The sequence below is a fragment of the Ochlerotatus camptorhynchus genome, unplaced genomic scaffold, assembly GCF_037179485.1.
Source record: "Ochlerotatus camptorhynchus isolate MF236.1 unplaced genomic scaffold, CSIRO-AGI_Acam_v1.1 ptg000036l, whole genome shotgun sequence".
Taxonomy (NCBI): domain Eukaryota; kingdom Metazoa; phylum Arthropoda; class Insecta; order Diptera; family Culicidae; genus Ochlerotatus; species Ochlerotatus camptorhynchus.
In genome coordinates this window covers 550,553-570,129 of record NW_027040527.1, presented here as the reverse complement: position 1 = coordinate 570,129, position 19,577 = coordinate 550,553, and the positions used below count along the sequence as shown (strand labels likewise).

The window sequence follows — 19,577 nt, the reverse complement described above, 5'->3', positions numbered from 1 at the left end:
TGGGGGATTCCAGAGATCTTAAGGGGAAGTCCCCGAAACTTTAGCCCAGACTATTAAATTGGTTTAAAAGTCTATAAGCGTGAGTTTAGACAAATTCAGGCTAGTTCCATGAGGTGCTGAAATAAAACCCATAAGATGTTTCGAAAAATTCAGTACAGAGACTTTCAGAAAATTTATGAGAACTTCTACAATATTTCAGGAACTTCAAAGAGATCCAGAGAATTCCAGGGAAGTTCAAAGGAGTTTACGAAAATTCCATTTATTTTAAAGCAGAACCGAGATCTTCATTAGAGTTGAGAGTTTTAAGGAAGCTCCGAGAACATCAAGACAGATCGGAGAATTAAAGGGTAGTTCAAAAAATTTGAAGGAAATTGCAGAAACCGAAATTTCCGCAAACTTTGGTTTGCTTAGAGAAAATTTCTGGAACGCAATAAAAATTGTATAAACATCCGGAAAATGTGAGAGTATTTCAAAAGTGTTATGTCATGAAAATTTCAAGGTCTAAAAAATCGAAAATTTCCATTTTTTAATTAATGGAAATTTTCGAAATTGGAAATTGGCGAAAACTTTTACCAAACTTCTTCCAGGAAAAATAGTAATTTACGGCAAAGTTCCGCGAGTGTTTATAAACTTTATAAAACAAGGAAAATTGTAGAACTTAAAGGCAATTAAATCAATTCCATTAAAATGGTGAGTTCTTTAAAAAAAAAAAAAACGCTTAGACAGGGCAATCTAGAGAAGTTTAAGGAAGTTGATAAATATTTTGGGAAGTTTTAAAAGCATCAGGACATTCTAGATTATTGAAGAAGTTATGAATTAGTTCCAATAATTTGAACTTCAGACAAATCTTGATACCGTCAGTGAAATTCTAGAGCTATATTAATTATTTCGCTGCGGATGCCTAAAGAAGTTCCTAAAATTTCAGAATAACTTCAAAAACTTCACAGAAGTACAGAGATCTTCAGAAACATTTCGAGAACTTCATAAACGTCTATAAAACTTAAGGAAAAATCCGAGAACTTCAGGAACTTTTATGGACATTTTGGGAGCATCTCAAATAATTTTAGTAAAGCTCCAAAAACAAAGGGAATTTTAGGGGAGTTGAGTTCCATTAGTTTTACTAAATAAGCGAGAATTTCTAGAAGTTCCCAGATTTTCAAAGAACTTTAGAGATGTTAAGAAAATTATTGAGGTTTTCACCTAAGTCCAGAAGTTCACGCAAGCTTAAACATTTTTAGAACAGTTCAATTAAATTCATGGTAGTACAACAAGCTTCATAAGAACTGCAAACACTTTAGAGAAGTTTCAAGAACTTCGAGAAAGATATTGATCTCGCTGAAAAAGCTCTAAACAAAATAAAAACTTCAAGAAAGAACAGATATCCTCAGAGCAGAGATATTCCAGAGCAGGGAAATTACACAAATTTTAAATAAAAGTTGTGAGAAATTCAGTGAATTGCTAACACTTTAGAAAAGATTCACGATCGTTCGGAAAATTGTGGAAACTTTAGGAAGTCCGAAAAGGTTTAGAGCAGTTGAAAAAAAAAATGATGAGAAGTATTGCAAGCATCAGGTTAGATTCTCAAACTACAAAAGAACTTCAAGGCAGTTTAACTAACTTTAAGAATATTTTTGGAACTTTCAAGTAGTTATGAAGACCTCAGAATAGTCCATTCCATATTCAACGGAGATTTCTCATGAAAATTCGCTCGGAGCTTCCTATCTTAGGCTTAGGCTTCACATGAAGTCTAAAATTCCTCAGAACTACCATGAAATCAGATTGCATTTGATGTTTTTCTCATGGATTTTTCCCCAAAATTCCCGTAGAATGAGGTCCTTAGAAATTATAATAAAATTCCATGTGCCTTAAAACTATGCAAGGAATTTGACTCCAGATTCTTGAAAATTTCTTGAAGTATTATATCTTTTCAGTTCAGAATTTATAAAATTTGTGGAAAATATGCATATTCTATAAATCATTTGAACCATCTAAATTTTAAAAATGTATTTGTTACTGAAGATTTATCCATTCTGGACATATAAAGTTCAATGTGCGAATTAAAATAACTAGAAATATTAAATGTTTTTATTTTAAAATACATTCTTCGTAAGAACATTATTTAATCTCCTGAGTAATTATAAGATTCCCTGATACTTCCAGGTATTTTCAGGAAAAATAAAATTCCCTGTGAATTTCCGGTTTTTTTTAGGTTTTTCCAAGCACTAGAAGCTTGAAGGTTTAGTCATAAACTTTCTATTGAATTTCTCGCTTTAAAGGTTCCTACCCTTCATGTTTAAGTGTTTATGAGAATCTAATTTAATAAGTCTTAAACATCAAACATTTATTTGGTATTCCATCAGAACGACTAATTTTCTTCCCTTATGTCACTTTCTAGTCACTTTTTTAGAACTATCACTTACAGCAAGTCACTATTTGGTCACTTATTTCTTCAACATGGTCACTAGAGTGATGCAAAATTTGAAATTTTCGCTCCACAATACTTAAACGATTCCAAATCGGATCCTGACTAACTTCTCAAAATTTGAACCCATTTGGTGAGAAACTGAGATGGCACAAACCATTTGAAGTTTGTATGGGAATTACTATGGTAAAACCAAGATTTTTGTTCATTTCTATCTAAAAATTCACCATATCGGTCTGCTTCAAAAGCTTTCAACTGTACTTGTAGGAAATTTTCCCAGCTACAACTTAGCTCAAGACCGCTTTTTGATTAAATGCAAGGATCGAAAGTTATCAATGGTTCAATGCGCTGATGTCTTATGATCATGCTCAATCAACTGCTCAGCAGGCAACATTGGAGTTTCTGGGGCGTTGAATAGGACACAAAAATCATGGCTACTATGTCACACTGCAAAATACAGTGTTGCCTACAGAGCAGCTGCTTGATCATGTCATAAGTTTACCAATCTCTTAAATAATTAATAACTTTTTCCTGTCTCGTTTTACATAAAAACGATTTTCAGCAAAGTTGTAGCTGAGAAAATTTTCTGTAAGAATTGCTATCGAACTGTTTCGCAGCTCAATATGGAAAAAAAACTAGAGGGCAATGAACAAAAAGTTGAGATTTCCCATAATAATTTCAATGTAAACTTCAAATGGCTCGTGCGAAGCCTGTTTCTAACCAAATGAGTTGTAATTTTGGGAGGCTAATCAGGACCCGATTTGAACCCATTTAAGCACTGTGGAGCGAAAAAGTCAAATTTTGCATCAGTCTAATGGTCACTAAAATCACTATTTTTGACAGCATTGATCGCTACCATCGCTGTTATTGTCGCTGCAGTAGTGGCAGCGTGTCAAATCAGTCCCGAACTTCACTGGACCTTTGTGAGCCTTAATGAAAGGCACTCTTGCTTACATAGCTTCGAGTTCATCGTTTTGTTGGTGATGAAAAGCTTGGTTTTGAGTCCACAGCTGCAAATTCCTTGCCAGGTCATGGGTTTCCGGGGAAAATAAACCTGCCTGAAATCGGCGATTTTCAACTTTTTCGTGATACTTCGAATTTACCACGTCGGGTTTTTGACGTGGGTCTGCATGATCAATTTTCTTTTCTCGTTTTCCGTATAGTACAACTTTTTAAATACTGCACGTATCGAGACGCAACTTTCACCACTGAAACACGTGTACTTTAAAATCAAATCGATTCTAAGTGGACCAGACTTTATATATTTGTTCAAGCATGGAAGCATAAGAATCACAGAGAAACAAAATTTGAACAGAAACCATCCAACATTCCCTACATCTGTTCAAAATTTCGACATCATACCATTATTCTCCACACACACACATGCTACGTTGGCATCCATGTGGAAAGAAGTTTTCATTGATCTTTCGGAGGCCAGAACGAACAAAAAATATGAACTGAGGACAGGAAATCTTCCTCCGCTTGATGGATGGATGGGCATGGCAAATCATTTATAAAGAAAAAAAGGCTGAAAATGCCTTCCAACCCAAATCGACAGAAGGTTGTTCACATCCTCTCTCTCTGATTGATGAGCTCCCAGTCGGGGTCTTAAAGAAAATGTGAGTTTTGTGTCAATTCGAGCTGGAAACCGTCCAAACATACTTCCAACTTTTTCATGAGCGTACCTTTTCATCTTTGGTCGATGATTCATCTCAGTGCCGTTTGAATTAAAATATGTTCATTGAAGGATACCTTTTTTTTAAAGGTGGTGAATCGTTTCCCACTGCTTCATTGTACGTTTATTTACTGTGCTGTCGTGTGACAGCAAAGCGACGTATCCGCCACTATGGCTAATTTTCACTTTTTTTGCATTTTCATATTCATTACATCAATTTAGATCATTGTTCATCGTAGGAAAGTTTGTCCCTTTGTTGAAAAATGCCGATTTGAAATCTTGTTTTTAGGGGTTCAATTAGAGTTATAATTATCGATTGAAATCAAACTGCAACTACGGTGCAAATTATCGATTGAAATCAAACTGCAGCTACGGTGCAAATTGACTTTTTTCTAACGCCAGGACAAAATTCTCCTGAAAAAAAATAGTGTATGGGTGAGTGAGAACCCCGGTGTGTGTAGAACACATTTCATATGAATATAATTTATTCGAACCGTTATCAAAAGAAATTTCAGCATCATCATCATCATCAGCGGCTCCCGAGAAAAAAAAGAAGAAAGATGATTGACTTTCGGTGTGAGTGTACTTTTCAAACTTTCCACCAAACGGATAAAGGGTTGACGGCACCTGTTACAACTTCAGTTTTCTTATTCTCGATTGGAGAATCGGATAACAACGTGCTTTTCAGAGCTTAATCTACCTGAAGGCACACGAAACCCCCTTTTTCTCGTGTTCACCAACTTCGAAGCACAGCACTGCGCACTGATTATGAATCATTACCGAGCTCATTTTTATATCCATGGAAAACTTTTTTTTAATGAGAATGTGTTTCCATCAGCTTGCAATCAGTTGTCGGGATTGGCGGGGGAGCTTGATAGTTGTAAATTTATTCCGCAAGTTATGACATGAAAATTCATCTCACTCGACGTTCCACCCCAAAGGATTTATGAGCTGGGTTGATGTTCGCTGAGAAGCTGGCTTTAACCTGTGATTCATGGATAATTTTACTGCTCTTCTAACCTGTTCCGGATTTTAAAGCAGTTCTGAAATCATTAATCTTGTTGCTTGAGGTTTCACTTCTAATCGTTCTTTTCCGCTCAAGCACCTGAGTGACATTCAGTTCCCTACAATTCTTCAACTTTCGCAACAAAACTCATCAATCACGTAGCAATCGGAATCCTTTCAACAGAACCATTCAAGGCATCTTTCTGATTTCCTGCCCCAATGTAGATGTTTACTCAGAGGATTTCTCTTAAATCAATCATGAAGAAGTAATGCTCTTATCCATCCAACATCTGATAACATGCCACAGAATTCCCATGTGCCTGATCTATCCCAAAAGCTTTGTGTTGTATATCTTGTATACCGAAAGTTCAAATTACTGCCGGCTATGCTCTATGATGGAAGTAGGTGAAATAAAAATAAAACAATCCTGAAAAACGAGCATACCGAATAGCTGGAAGCAGTTCAATCAAAAACGAAGCGCAGACTTTCCATGAATAAAATCAACATTTCAGCATGAAAGGATTGCTGTGAACACTCGGTTATGCATTTGAGAGTGAATTATTTCTCCTTTTTGTTGTCATTTTAAATAAATTCCACCGCACTTTCTGACTCGCACTACGCACTGACGTCTCGTTACCTGAAAACGAAATTTAATTAAAGCACGATGAAATGAATTACCATTTTGGAAAGTTTTCCTCCCTGCTGCTGTGCTGGCATGCGGCGAGGCTATATCGGTTAGCCGGAGAACTGTGTCGTGTTGGCTTAAACACGGACTACAGCAGTTCGAGAACTTCACAGAGTAATTTCGTTTCTTGACAAGTGTTTGCAGAAGTTTGACACCAGTTAATTCATTTTATTTCTTTTGTGTTTTATCTTTCAGTGGGACTTGTGAACGCGCTGCCATTCATTGGTTTCGGATTCCTGGATAATTTCACCATGATTATCGCAGTAAGTAGTATTCTTTTCTATAGCTATTTTTTGAGCACGGATAGATTTTTCTAGGATGATCCATTTTGCTTTTATTTTCCTCGTGCATAGACTTCAAGCCTAGGTTTAAACAACGTCACTCAAATATCCTGGTAATGTGGTAGTTTTTGTTTACCTCCTTTAGCTTTTTCCAGGGCTGTGAAGTCGGAGTCGGAATTGGACGTATTTTTGAGCATAAGGAGTCGGAGTTGGAGTCAAAGTCGAAGAAATAATGTCGACTCCGACTGTTAAGAAAATATAATTTGAAACTAGATCCTCGTGCAACTTTTGATGATTACGTCTTTCGGCAACATAATGGGGGTGCAATTTCAAAAAACCAAAATCGATCGCGTTACGAAAATTGATCAGGTTTCAACCACTTATAACTTTGTCAATAGCGGATGGATTTTAATTCTAAACAAGCCAATCGATTGGAATTTTTTTCTACAAATCTACTTCAATGAACACTTTATTAATTTTCGATAGGTCGTTATTAAAAATTACAATAATGTCCCACTGTTGTAATGGTGATCAATATTATCACCGATTGCCTGCAAAAAGTGCTTTCCCTAACACAGATTTCAAAATCGAATTCCATCCGGTCTCGCCGAACGGTGCTTATTTAACCCGTAAAAGCCCGGGACAAACTTCTTATTTTCAAATATGCATATCTCAGAGATTCCATGGCCGAATAAATTGATTTTTTTTAACATCATTCCGGTGAGTGGTTCAGGCCACTCCCTCTTTGTTATATATTCAAGGATGTGTTGGCAAGGGGGTGTTTTTTCGATCTGGATCATATATGTTACTTATCATTGTGACAACATATTGATGTTTTTCTTGTTACTCGAGAAAATAATAGATAACAATCATAAGAACCCATGTCTACCTTGGAATCGATTCCGGATGTTCCGGATTATGGTTCCATATGGTCAAATTTATTATCTCTAATAACCATATCATGCGACATATCAAATCACACCTACTCGATGAAATATGACCAATGGATCTCAAAATTATAACCATAGAGCCATATGGTGACCGTAGAACTGGTTCCGGATATTCCGGATTATGGTTCCTTAGGATAAAATTTGATATCTCTCATAACCATATCAAGAGACATATCAAAACACATCTACTCGACGAAATATGACCAATGTTACTCATAACGACAAGCATAGAGCAATATTACCACCTTAGAAATAGTTTCAGATATTAATGATTATGGATCCATATGTTTAAATTTGATATTTCTGATAACCATATCAAGTGACATATCAAATCACACCTATTCGACGAAACATGACCAACAGCTCTGAAATGAAAACCATAAAGCCATATGGCCACCGTAGAACCGGTCTCGGGAATTCTGGATTATGGTTCATCAAGGTAAAATTTGATTTATCTGATAACCCTATTAAGCGACATATCAAATCACATATATTCGACGAAATATTAACAATCGGCACTGAAAACCATAGACCCATATGGCCACCGTAAAACAGGTTACATTATTTACGATTGTGGTTCTAAATGGTTAAATTTGTTATTTATGTTAACCATATCAAGCGACATGTCAAATCACATCTACTCAACTAAATATTACCAATAGCTCTAACAAATAATAACCGAGCCTTATTACCACCGTAGAATCGGTTCCAGATATCCCGAATTATGGCTCAACATACTCAAATTCGTTATCTATCATTGCCACATCAAATCACATCTACTCAACGAAATATGGCCAATGGCACTCAAAACAATAATCACAGTGCCGATTAAAAATAAACCGAATAAATATGGCATAATACAGCTAAACTGAATCCGACAGATCCGAAGTCAGAATTTCAGAAACATAAGTTAAGGTGAATAGACGATACACTATGGAGGGGCGGAAACGAAAGCAAGTGCTGGATTAGAAGCAGGCAAGATATCGCAGCAGAGGCAGCAGTCATGGCAGTGGACCTGAGAGAAGAGCCTCAACAAGATCGTCATGCTTGTGATAGGAATTAGATCAGATCAAAGTAAAAACAGTAGCCACCCAGGATGCAAATTTTTCATGTTTTTTGGGGAAAGGGAAGTTGGCGAATATTCACAGTTCATAAAATATGATCATATTTGTATGGATGATTGTTTATGTTCCCCTGCTGGTGGGGTTTAAAAGCTCTCAAAAATGGTCTTGTGGAATGTAGATAGTGCTTAACATCACATCAAGTAGATGATCTAATCGAGTATATAAAACTGACAGTTACTTTAGGTCTGTCCATAAACTACACAGATCGTTTTATATGTAATTTACAACCACATTCCCTCGTGAAGACATTCAATTATATATATTTTAAATGCTTGCCAACCCCTGAATAATGAGCATTGATACCAATGTTCATTTTGAGTAATGATTTTTTATTTGAATTTCCTTCGATTCCCAGTCCTGTTTATGAATTTTTCGGGTTGGAAAAATTGTGGAATACTAAGTTGAGAACTGGCGTAAAGTCCCAGAGGGAACGTAACACAGCCAAACACAAGTGGTGATAAATATTTCGTTGACTAGATATGATTTGATGATGTGGTATGATATGATAATGATTAATCATGAATTTGCAGAATGTAAACCCATTATATGGATCATCAGAAACCTATTGTAAGGTATGAATTAACTCTATTCATGTTTCTACTGCCACCATAAACAAAAATATCCGAACCAGTTTTACGATGGTAATGCATAACGTTTTGAGTGTCATTGGTCATATTTCTTGAAGATGTGATTTGATATTTCACTTGTCATAACCATGAGAGACAATCATTTCCACCATATTTTTTTATTTCTAAAGTGGCTATGAGAGATGCTTTGATCATGTGGAACCATGATCCGGAATATCCGAAACCAGTTCTACGGATGCCATATGGTTCTATGGACGTCGTTTTGAGTGCCGTTGATCATATCTCGTCGAGTAGTTATGATTTGATATGTCACTTGATGAGTGATGGCAAATTTGACCATGTGAAACCGTAATCCGGATAATCATCAGAGATATCAAATTTTATCATATGGAACCATAAGCCGAAATATCCAGAACCGGTTCTACTATGACCATATGGCTCTATGATTGTCGTTTTGAGAGCCATTGGTCATATTTTGTCGAGTAGATGTGATTTGATATGTCGCTTGATATGGTTATGAGTGATGGCAAATTTGACCATGTGAAACCGTAATCCGGAACATCTGTAACTGGTTCTACGATGGCCACACTATGTATGTCGTTTTACATGCCATTTATCATATTTCGTCGAGAAGATGTGATTTGATATGTAGCTTGATATGGATATGAGAGATATCACATTTGACCATGTAAAACCATGATCCGGAATATCTGAAACTGGTTCTACGGTGACCATATGGTTTCATGGTTGTTGTTTTAAGTGTCATTCGCGATATTTTGCCGAGTAGATGTTATTTAATGCCGCTTGATATAGTTATGAGAGAAATCAAATTTGACCATATGGACCCAGAACCAGTTGGTTGTCATTTTGAGTGCCATTGGTCACATTTCATCGAGTATATTTGATATGTCGCATGATATGGTTATGAGAGATAATAAATTTGACCATATGAAACCATAATCCGGAACATCCGGAATCGATTCCAAGGTAGACTTGGGTTCTTATGATTGTTCTCTATTATTTTCTCAAGTTCCAAGAAAAATATCAATATGTTGTTGCAATGAGATTGATATGATAAAGATTGAAAAAAAAAACACCCACGTGCCAACACATCCTTGAATAAATAGCAAAAAAGAGGGGCCTGAGGGGGAGTACCACCCAACAGATGTAAGAACCACTCACCGGAATGATTTAAAAAAAAATTCAATTTATTCGGCCATGGCATATCTGAGATACAAATTTTTGAAAATAAAAAGTTTGTCCCGGGCTTTTACGGGTTAATCATAATGTGTGGTGGTGTCCGATTGGTCGTCATCAGCAGCAACAGCAGTGCTTTGGGCGCGTGGTGTTGAACATTGTTCTCCGGTACACAACGAAAGGCTGCCCGCAAGCAGCGATCTGCAGCCCACATGAGCAGCGTTGACAGTATTCCATACTTATCTGGGTTTTCCAGATTTTCAGTCGTTTTGCCAGATACACTGATGACACATCACGCTTATTTCCAGATTTTTTAAATATGTTCCAGATTTTTCAAGATTTTTTGATTTAACAATATCACTAATATTAATTTACCGATTATTTTTCAACAGTATTTCGATGCCTAATATTAAAAAAAAAATTAATGGGTTGCAGATACAATATGAGCCTAGAGGTTCTAGTGGGATTAAAACCCCTGTAGAACCGTTTCTGTGAGCTCTCATTAAGAATATTGATTAAATGTAGTGTCAAGTGGACCCTACACGATTGCTTTCATTGACAATGATCGTATTGTCAATACATTCTATATTGACGTCAATATATCGAGATTGACAATATTTCTGAATTCACATCATCAATATTATTGTCAATAATTCCCCTTCGCGTCAATATATTGATGCGTGTGGGGTTTGCTTCAGTAACAACCTTGTGATTGAAAACTTCAAAGAAATGCTCGAATTGAGCATCCAATCTAAATTAGTGCGAATCTATCTTAATTATATGTCATCGGATATTAACCTTCCGTGCTATAGTCCCCCTCGTACATGCTTTACCAACTACAGTTCCCCCATTGATCTTTGATCTCTCAATGAAACAGGCTATTCAAAGAGTTCTAGATCAACTTCGACCTATCTCAATTCCCCTTATTTTTTGCTGAAAAATACCAATAAGTCAATTGTAAGATGTAAGTAAGAGATGTATTGGGAACCCGTGATCTTCCCTACATGCAGCCGATCTACGAATTCCTTTGTTTGTCTGATGTTAGAGTTTGATGTGGCCATCCCTCCTTTCCACACATTTTCCAGTCATTGTGTCCCTGTCTTATTATCCTCCAGTTTCTGTGCTACTTTCCCCTGCCCAGCCAGCATTTGATCAACCGTTCGAGAGTAGTATCTGAAGGAGGCTTCAAAAACCTGTTTCCTACCTAGCTCATTCCAATCGAAATTGTTACCCATTAACTTCGAGCCGCCACGAGTAATAGGTACCCAATACTAACCTAGGACTACTGCTGTTTAAAATGTAAATTCAAACTGATTTTTGGCTCCGCAAAGTGTCACACACGACATGAGCCTAGTAAATAAACGAACTAGTTTAAAAAAATGAGTGGCAGAATCATGAAAATTGAGATTTTTTTTTAAATATTTTGGACATAGAAAAAGGAGAAGGAGAAGGAGAATTCAAAGGGCATTTGATCATTCCTAGCAAGGTTACTGATTATCGCACTGAAGCGATGATCGGATTATTTTCCCATCGCGGTAGAAGAACAGCAGCAATGTGTGTGTGCACGATCGCTCATATTGATGAAGCAATTCGTGTTATTTTGTTTCTCCCACCCTTCCCTTCATTCGCTGAGTGAACTCATGCACCCATTGAGCATGGGCCACTCACTGTCAAATTTCCAGCAACACGATCCCATCAATCGTTCTTCGCGAGCGATGCCACTCGTAGAAGAATACACCCAGATTGATCCTCTTCATGAAGAGCATCATTGCTATTATCGTTCATGAACGAGGCTTTATATGGTTGCTTGTGATGACGAGTGTGTTGATTTTGATAGTGGGTGTGATAGTGAGCTAGTGCAAAAGGGAATATTTTTTGTTTCATTTACACAAACATTAATGATAAACATCGTTAGAGAAAAAAAAACGCTCCGTGCGACATCATTAGAGCATATTCAAATATTCTTCGTGAGGATCAAAGCATGAGCATCGCGTTGATGCGAAAAACTATTCGCATCGTCATGAAGACTAAAGCATACGAAGAACGCTCTCCACCGCTCGCGATGCGAACGACGAAAAGCACACAGCCCGAAGGTTTGAGTGGTGCATCGGCACTCACATTGCTCACTCGCCGAGGATTCTTTACGATTTGCTTTTATGTGGGCATCCACATCATTCAAGAGTTTTGCTGAGATACCGATGCTTCGAATACCGTCGCACACGATGAACGAATATAAGAGAAATAAAGCGAATATCGGTAGCCTTGATTCCTAGCATTTTTAGAATTCTTAGTTTCCTTAGAATTCTCAATTACTTTAGAATTCTGAATTACCTTAGATTTTCTGAATTTTATGTTTATTTTGAAAACAGTTGATAGGGAAGTGTGACGTGAATTTCTTATGAATTCAAATAAGCATCCCAAAAATTCTGAGTAGAGTTCCACCGTAACTCATATGATAATTGCATGGAGAAGAGAACTTATAGAAAATTCTTAAGATGAGTTTTAAGGAACGTTGAATTCAAGCAATTGCTGGGAGCTTTTGTAAGAAAATCTGAGAATAATATAATGGGAATGCTGAAGATAATCCATAAGAAAATCATTAAGATAATTTCAATGGAATTCTGACGAAAGTTTGTATGGAATTCTACGATTAATTATTATGAATTGTTGACAAATTTAAAATGAATTCTGAGAAGAGTGTGAACTAAGGAAATAATGAAGAATATTCCAAGGGGATTTCGTAGAGGATAATGGAGACAACATTTAGCGAATCTTGGTAATTATTACCAGTTTGAGGGAATTATGGAATTGAAGAGTCATTTTTTAGAGATTTCAATAGAGAATTTATGTTGTCTGCAGAGAACGCCTAGAATGTTATTAAAAAAATTAGGAGAATATCAAAATTATTGGTAGGGAACTCAGAATAAGTATGATGAAATTCTAAGACGATTCAAAGGGAATACTTGAAAAAAAGGCGTAGATATCCTGTGAAGAGCAAAAATTTCCATAATCTGGGACACAGGTAAACTATAAATTCCAGAAAACGCTTTGCTTTCAACTTCTATTTGAGTTATATAGTCAGGGCTGGCAGCAGGTCATTTTTTAGTGACTTGGTCACTATTTTGAAGCCAGTCACTAAAAAGTCACTTTTTACTCCAAAAAATAAATTGCAAACCTTGGAAACTTTTTGTATTTGTCTGTGATAGATTTTCAAATATCTTTCAAGGATGATTAAGAATTTTAAAAAATCAAAAGTAAATTTAAGAGAATTTTAAAGGATTCTAGGGTTGACACCAAGATATACATCAGAGAAGAATACCAAAGTACAGACTACAAAAGTCTCATGTAAAATTAAGTGCTCTGAGGACCGTTTCTTCATCTCCGCTTAAATTTTAAGCTAGGTTTACCTACAATAGACTGATGCAAAATTTGAAATTTGATTAATCTGATTAGCCTCCGGAAATTTAAACTCATTTTATAAGAAACTGACTTGGCACAAACCATTTGAAGTTTATATGGAAATTACTATTGTAAAACAAAACTTTATGTTCATTGTCTTCTAGCCTATTTACATATTATACTGTTAACAAATTATATTGCTATTCTTATAGGATTTTTTATCAGCTACATCGTTTTTCACCCAAACGTCCAATTAAATACTTATTAATTGTTTAAGAGATTGATAATCTTATGGCAAGATTAAGCAACTGTATTGTGGGCAACACTGTATTCTGCAGTGTGACATAGTAGCCATGATATTTGTCCTCTATTCTACGCGCCATGAACACCAATGTTGCCTGCTGAACAGTTGATTGAGCATAACCATAAGACATTAGTGACTTAAATCATTAATAATTTTTGTTCCTTACATTTGATCGAAAAGTGATCTTTGACAAAGTTGTAGCTGGGAAAATTTTCAACAATCTCAGTTATCATTTTCTAAAATAGCCTGAACTGGTGAATTTTGAGATAGATATGAACTGAAATTATGGTTTCTTCATAGTAATTCCCATATAAACTTTAATTGGTTTGTGCCAAGTCAGTTTCTCACTAAATGAGTTCAAATTTTGGGAGGCTAATCAGGGCACAATTTGGAACCGTTTAAGCACTGTGGAGCGGAAATTTCAAATGTTGCATTAGTCTAACCTACATAGTTAAACTTGGCTTAACACATACGAGCGTCGATTTTGATCATTGTTTAAATTATTAGAGACACACAATTCAGCTCTGGAACAATTTTGGAAATAATTCCAATATAATTTAGAGTGAATTTTAACGAGAGTTCTGAGGATTCTAGGTCCGATTCAAATAAGAATTCAAAATTAGTTCTGGAATTTTGCTTAAGGACCTTAGATGAAAATTCCATGAAAATCCCGTGAACTCCAAAAGTGGGTTCTGCGGATAGTTCTAAAAGAAATCTGGGGTGATTTCTGAAGATATTTCCAAGAGAATTGTTAAGAGTTCGAAATAAATTCCGAATCGAATTTTGAGGGTTCAATCTCAAAGGAATTCTGAGAAGATTTTCAAAGTTATTCTGTATGGATTTTTGTTTTGTGAATTCTGAGGAAATACTATGGGAATTCTAAGTTGAACGCGAATTGAATTTCCAATTGAATACAGGGGAGCAGTCCAAGACTATCCTAACCAGAAATTTATGAAATTTCTGAGGTCAATGGCATGGGAATTCTAAGGAGAATTCAAATAAATTTAAAATGGATTTATGGAAGCAGCCTTCAGGGATGCCTAACGTCAAATATCAGACTTAAAGTGGAGATTTTATACGATGGATGAGAAGATTAAATTATAGAGTTGAGAGTTCCGTTATAGTACGGCAGTGTGAAAATTGTATATACAAAGTAGCAAGCGAGCAAAGGTCAATTTTGAGGAAGGTACGAAACGGATAGTTGCTTACGTCAGATGGCGACTCGAGTGTGAAACGATAGAACTGTTTCCGCACATCAGAGGTACATGAGCAAACCGGCGATCATCCCTTTTGCCAGTGGTGGCAGGGGGAAACACCCCTCACCATCCCTTATTAACGGATGAGCTTGGTAAATGAGATGCTCTACCCGATTCGTACCTTCCTCAAAATTGTCATTTGTTCGCTTTCTACTTTATATATACAAAATTTCACACTGCCGTACTATAACGGAACTATCAACTCTATAATTTAATCGCCTCATCTATTGTATGAAATCTCCACATTAAGTCTGATTTTTGACGTTAAGCATAGTTCGAACTACCAGCATAATCTATTTCCAAGAATTTTGTTGATTGTTCTGCAAAGAATTTCAAGAATGCAATCTTATTTTTTGTAAAAGCTTATTTGCCTCTAAGTTTAATAGAAAGGGAATTATTCTAAAAAAGTTCTTGGGGTCATTCTGAAGAAATTCTGTGAAAAGTTCTTAGCGAATTCAAGTTTAAGATCATAAAAAATGAAAATTACTATTTGCTAGTCATCATGTATAACGTAAGCAAAAGTAAATTATTCAAATCACTTCAAATGCTCTTCACAGGAGATTCCGTTGTGAGATTTGATTAAATTAGAGGAATTTAAGAAATTTGATTTTAAGTTCCATGACATAAAAAAAGTTTATTTCAATATCAAATCGTATTGGAATTTCTAAGTTACCATATAAATGGTTACTTATTTAGTATTTACAAGTCACTATTTCCGTAATTTTAGTCACTAAAGTCACTACTATTATATAGCATACTACCAGCCCTGTATAGTAAGTTTATTCTTTGGCATCGTGGATTAATCATGATTGTGTTGACGAAGTGGTCATGCAGTTAGTGGAGTTACCCGTAGTTTAGGTAAACTGTGTGCCTGTCACGAAGTAAGGATTTGATTTCCACTTCTGCCGGATAAATTTTTCATTAAAATAAAATTGTCTAGTGGTCTACTGTATGTTGTCTATTAAATTGTCATTCTGCGTAATCTCTGGTTAAAGATGTTGTCCAAATTTTAGTATTATTAAGAACTATTCTTATGCGGCATAATATGGTACTAGGATGCATGAAATAGTAAAATTAGTTATAAACTCATTTTTTTTATAAATCCATCCATTCAAACATGCTCGATTAGTTGCTTCTTAATATTTTCAAATAGGTTACAGTTAAAAAAACATTGTAAAAATATTAAGTTTTTTTTTTACATAAGGCATGTGAAAATACTTTTCATAGCTTTTTATGGTTATGGTACATCAATTTGATTTCAATAGCATTATTGACGCTACAGTTGAAAACTGAAATAACCCACTAGCGAAAAAAGGTTTTACTCTCTTTCTAAACGTTATACATAGCGTCGGAAGAAGTGCACTTGAATCGCCCAATGATACGGTATAATGCGCATACTTCCGATACTATGTATAACCGAAGACAACATATCAGGAAGACTGGCAACTCTTCTATTTTCTCAAACGACCGGCATGATACAGGCACAACCGCTCACCTGACGCTCAAAGGTAAATGCTCCGAACGAATGGGATAGTAAAGGTTCCATCCTTAGAAGAAAGGTTTGTGCATTTGCTTATTTTTCTATGCGTTGCTTCCACCTTCGCTCGAGCACAGCGCTACTGTGTCGTCGCTCGGATTCAGGCAATGTTGCCAGTCTTCTTGATATGTTGTCGTCGGTATAACGTATAGATCAAGAGTAAAATCGATTTTCGCTGGTGGGTTATTCCAGTTTTCATCTGTAGCAACAATATTTTAAAATAGGATTTTTATTTGGATGTTTCTGAGTAGTCCCGATTTTTCCAGATTTTATATTCTAACTGGAACAGATTTTCTGAAAACGACCTGGCAACGCTGCACATGAGCGTCCATTCACCGAAGAAGGAGGAAAAAGCCGCACAGCTACTGATCGAATTCAGTTGCTCGTCGTGAGCTGTGCCAAGCGCGTCACCCTTGTTCCAAACAACATACAGCTCGCCAGCTTCATCTGTGTTGAACACCCTAATAGTTCAGCATTACTCAATCTGCCCTTTTCAGGACAACCATAATATTGCTAAAGAGTATTTTCTGAACATTTGTCAAGGTCATCAATTGGATGTCAGTTCCCATAAGTTTAAATCCAACATACCACGAATCTGCTAAAAGTAAGACTTTATCAACTTTCAAAAGGTCACTATTGAAAATTGCACGAATGTGTAACTGTTGCTATGATAATGAAAATTATTACCGATTGCCTGCGAAAAGCGCTTTCCCTAACACAGATTTCAATCACCGCGTGTGTTGAGTGGTGGTGTCCGGTCGTCATCAGCAGCAGCAATAGCAGCAATCCTTTCGGCGCGTTGCATTGTACATTTTTCTCCAGTACACAACGAAAGGCTCTCCGCAAGCAGCTAGCTATATCAAGGCTGCCCTCAAAGAGCCCTCGATTCACCGAAGAAGGAGGAAGAAGCCGCACCGCTACTGATTGGATTCAGTAACTCTTCGTGACTCACTGTGGGCTATCTATGCCAAGCGCGTAACCCTCGTTCCAAACAACATACAGTTCGCCAGCCTCACCTGTGTTGAACACCCTAATAGCTCAGCATTACTCAACCATCACGACAAAACGGTTCTTTTCAGGGCCACCATAAATTATTGTTGTTTAAGAGTTAATTTTCATTGAACGTTCGCTCGCCTTGCTGCCAGTTACATCACCCCCAAAGCTCTTTGATAATGTACCGATCAACCAAATATTTGTGGTCAAATACGTAACAGTATTAAAGTGGTACATAAAACTTCTCGCAATGATCTAATGGAACATGACCTTGTCAAATAACCAGAAACACTTCGAATGAAGGTAAGGTTTTCTCCAGGACGCTAGAAAAAAACCAAAATAATCTCGATATGATTGATCGCGAATGTCTCGCGATTGGAAAATTTTAGCAAGAAATTCCTCCAGTCAATTTTCGGGTTTTTATTATTTATCGAATAAACCAAATATTTCGTGCGTTTTGTGCACGAAAATGCGTAATTTTGTCTTCAGAAAATGAGGCGTTTCCGTGATGGGAAAAGTGGTTTCCCTAACACAGTCGCCGAATATTGATACCGAGCACTTAAAGCTCGATTCAAAGTAAATCTTGACGCATGGTTTAATACACCTGGTGGTTGGAACAAAAAAACGTTGACAGGCATTTGTTGATGTTTCATTGACGAAGAAATTGGTGAAAAGTTTTTCTCGATTGATCGACGCATCCCGACATTACGGATCATGGAACTTGAGAAAACAAAATTAATTGTGCACAAACATCTAGAGAACTCTTCGTGGTCTGCCTCAAAAATAGCAAAAGTGTTAAAATTCCCAAAGTAAACGGTGTGTCATGTAATCAAACGTTACAATGATACTCTGAGTGTGGATAGATATAAGTGGCACTAGGGACAAAGAGCTGAGGAGAAAGGTGTTGAGGTACGTGAAAAGCAACCCAGGTGTCTCCATACGTGATTTGGCAAAGAAATACGATTCCAACTTTTCCAACGTGCGTAGCATCCTTTCAAGAGAAGGATATAAGTCTTTTTGTACCAGTCAACATCCCAATCGCTCCCTGAAACAAAATTTAGTGGCCAAAAGGCGAGCAAAATTACTATACGAACGAGTTTTGACGAAATTTGATGGCTGTATTTTAATGGATGACGAAACATATGTCAAATGGATTATAAACAAATCCCCGGACGAAAATGTTACCTGCAACTGGTCGTGGGGATGTCCCATCCAGGTATAAATTTGTTTTTGCTGATAAGTTTGCTCGGAAACTAATAATTTGGCAAGGAATCTGCAGTTGTGGCCTTAAAACCAAGGTTTTCATCACATTTCACAAAATGACGTCGAAGGTTTACATTAAAGAGTGTCTGAGAAAGCGGATTTTACCCATCATTCGGCAACACAAGACCAACGTTATGTTTTGGCCAAATCTAGCCAGCTGCCACTACTCTAAGGAGGTACTAGAATGGTTTGCTGCAAACAATGTTAATTTCGTCGCCAAAGAGATTAATCCTCCGAATTGCCCTGAGTTCGGACCGATCGAAAAATATTGGGCAATTGTCAAGCGAAAACTTCGAGGATGCGGTAAAGAAGTGACAAATGCACAACAAATGCGTTTAAAGTGGAATAAGTTCGCCGGTACAGTGTCACCAGCGGCTGTGCAGATCATGATGGCATCGATCCCAAGTACAGTGCGACAGTTCGTTCGAAACGGTGAAATGAAATAACTTGCTATGTATAATTTGAAAGCTGAATAAATACCCTTTTGTTTAACGTTTTGATCAACCGTGTATGTTTTTTAATTCTTGAGTTATGATTCTTTGAATGCGTCCAAATTTACTTTGAATCGGGCTATAATCCTACCTCAAATCTACAGTCGTGTCTTAAATACAACCTCTTACTTTTTACAATGGAATGGTACGTGTGGGTTCAATGTAGTAGCACCATGTTCAATTTCAGGATGATGATTCAAGTTTCCTTCCACAATAAGGGAAAATTCGGGCATAATGGACCACTTCTTGAAGTCAGCTTCAAATGGAACCTTCACCATACGATTTTCCACATATTATGGCTATTTTTTAGGAGTGGGATTTTGGAACTATTTTTCCCCACCGTGCAACGGTTGTACATCGGTTACAAAAGTCAGTCAAATGCATAAATTTCAAATTATATTGGTTGTG

The 19,577-nt window shown here is 36.6% G+C and overlaps 1 protein-coding gene across 2 annotated transcripts in view; it reads left to right on the top strand.

Moving 5' to 3' along the window:
- LOC135710422 (transmembrane protein 65) overlaps nucleotides 1-19,577 on the top strand; it is a 620,863-nt gene that overhangs the window by 129,956 nt on the left and 471,330 nt on the right. For both annotated transcript variants that reach the window (XM_065232997.1, XM_065233005.1), the window contains one exon: nucleotides 5,983-6,050. In XM_065232997.1, the coding sequence (XP_065089069.1) occupies nucleotides 5,983-6,050 (68 nt within the window). The remainder of the gene's footprint in view (nucleotides 1-5,982; nucleotides 6,051-19,577) is intronic.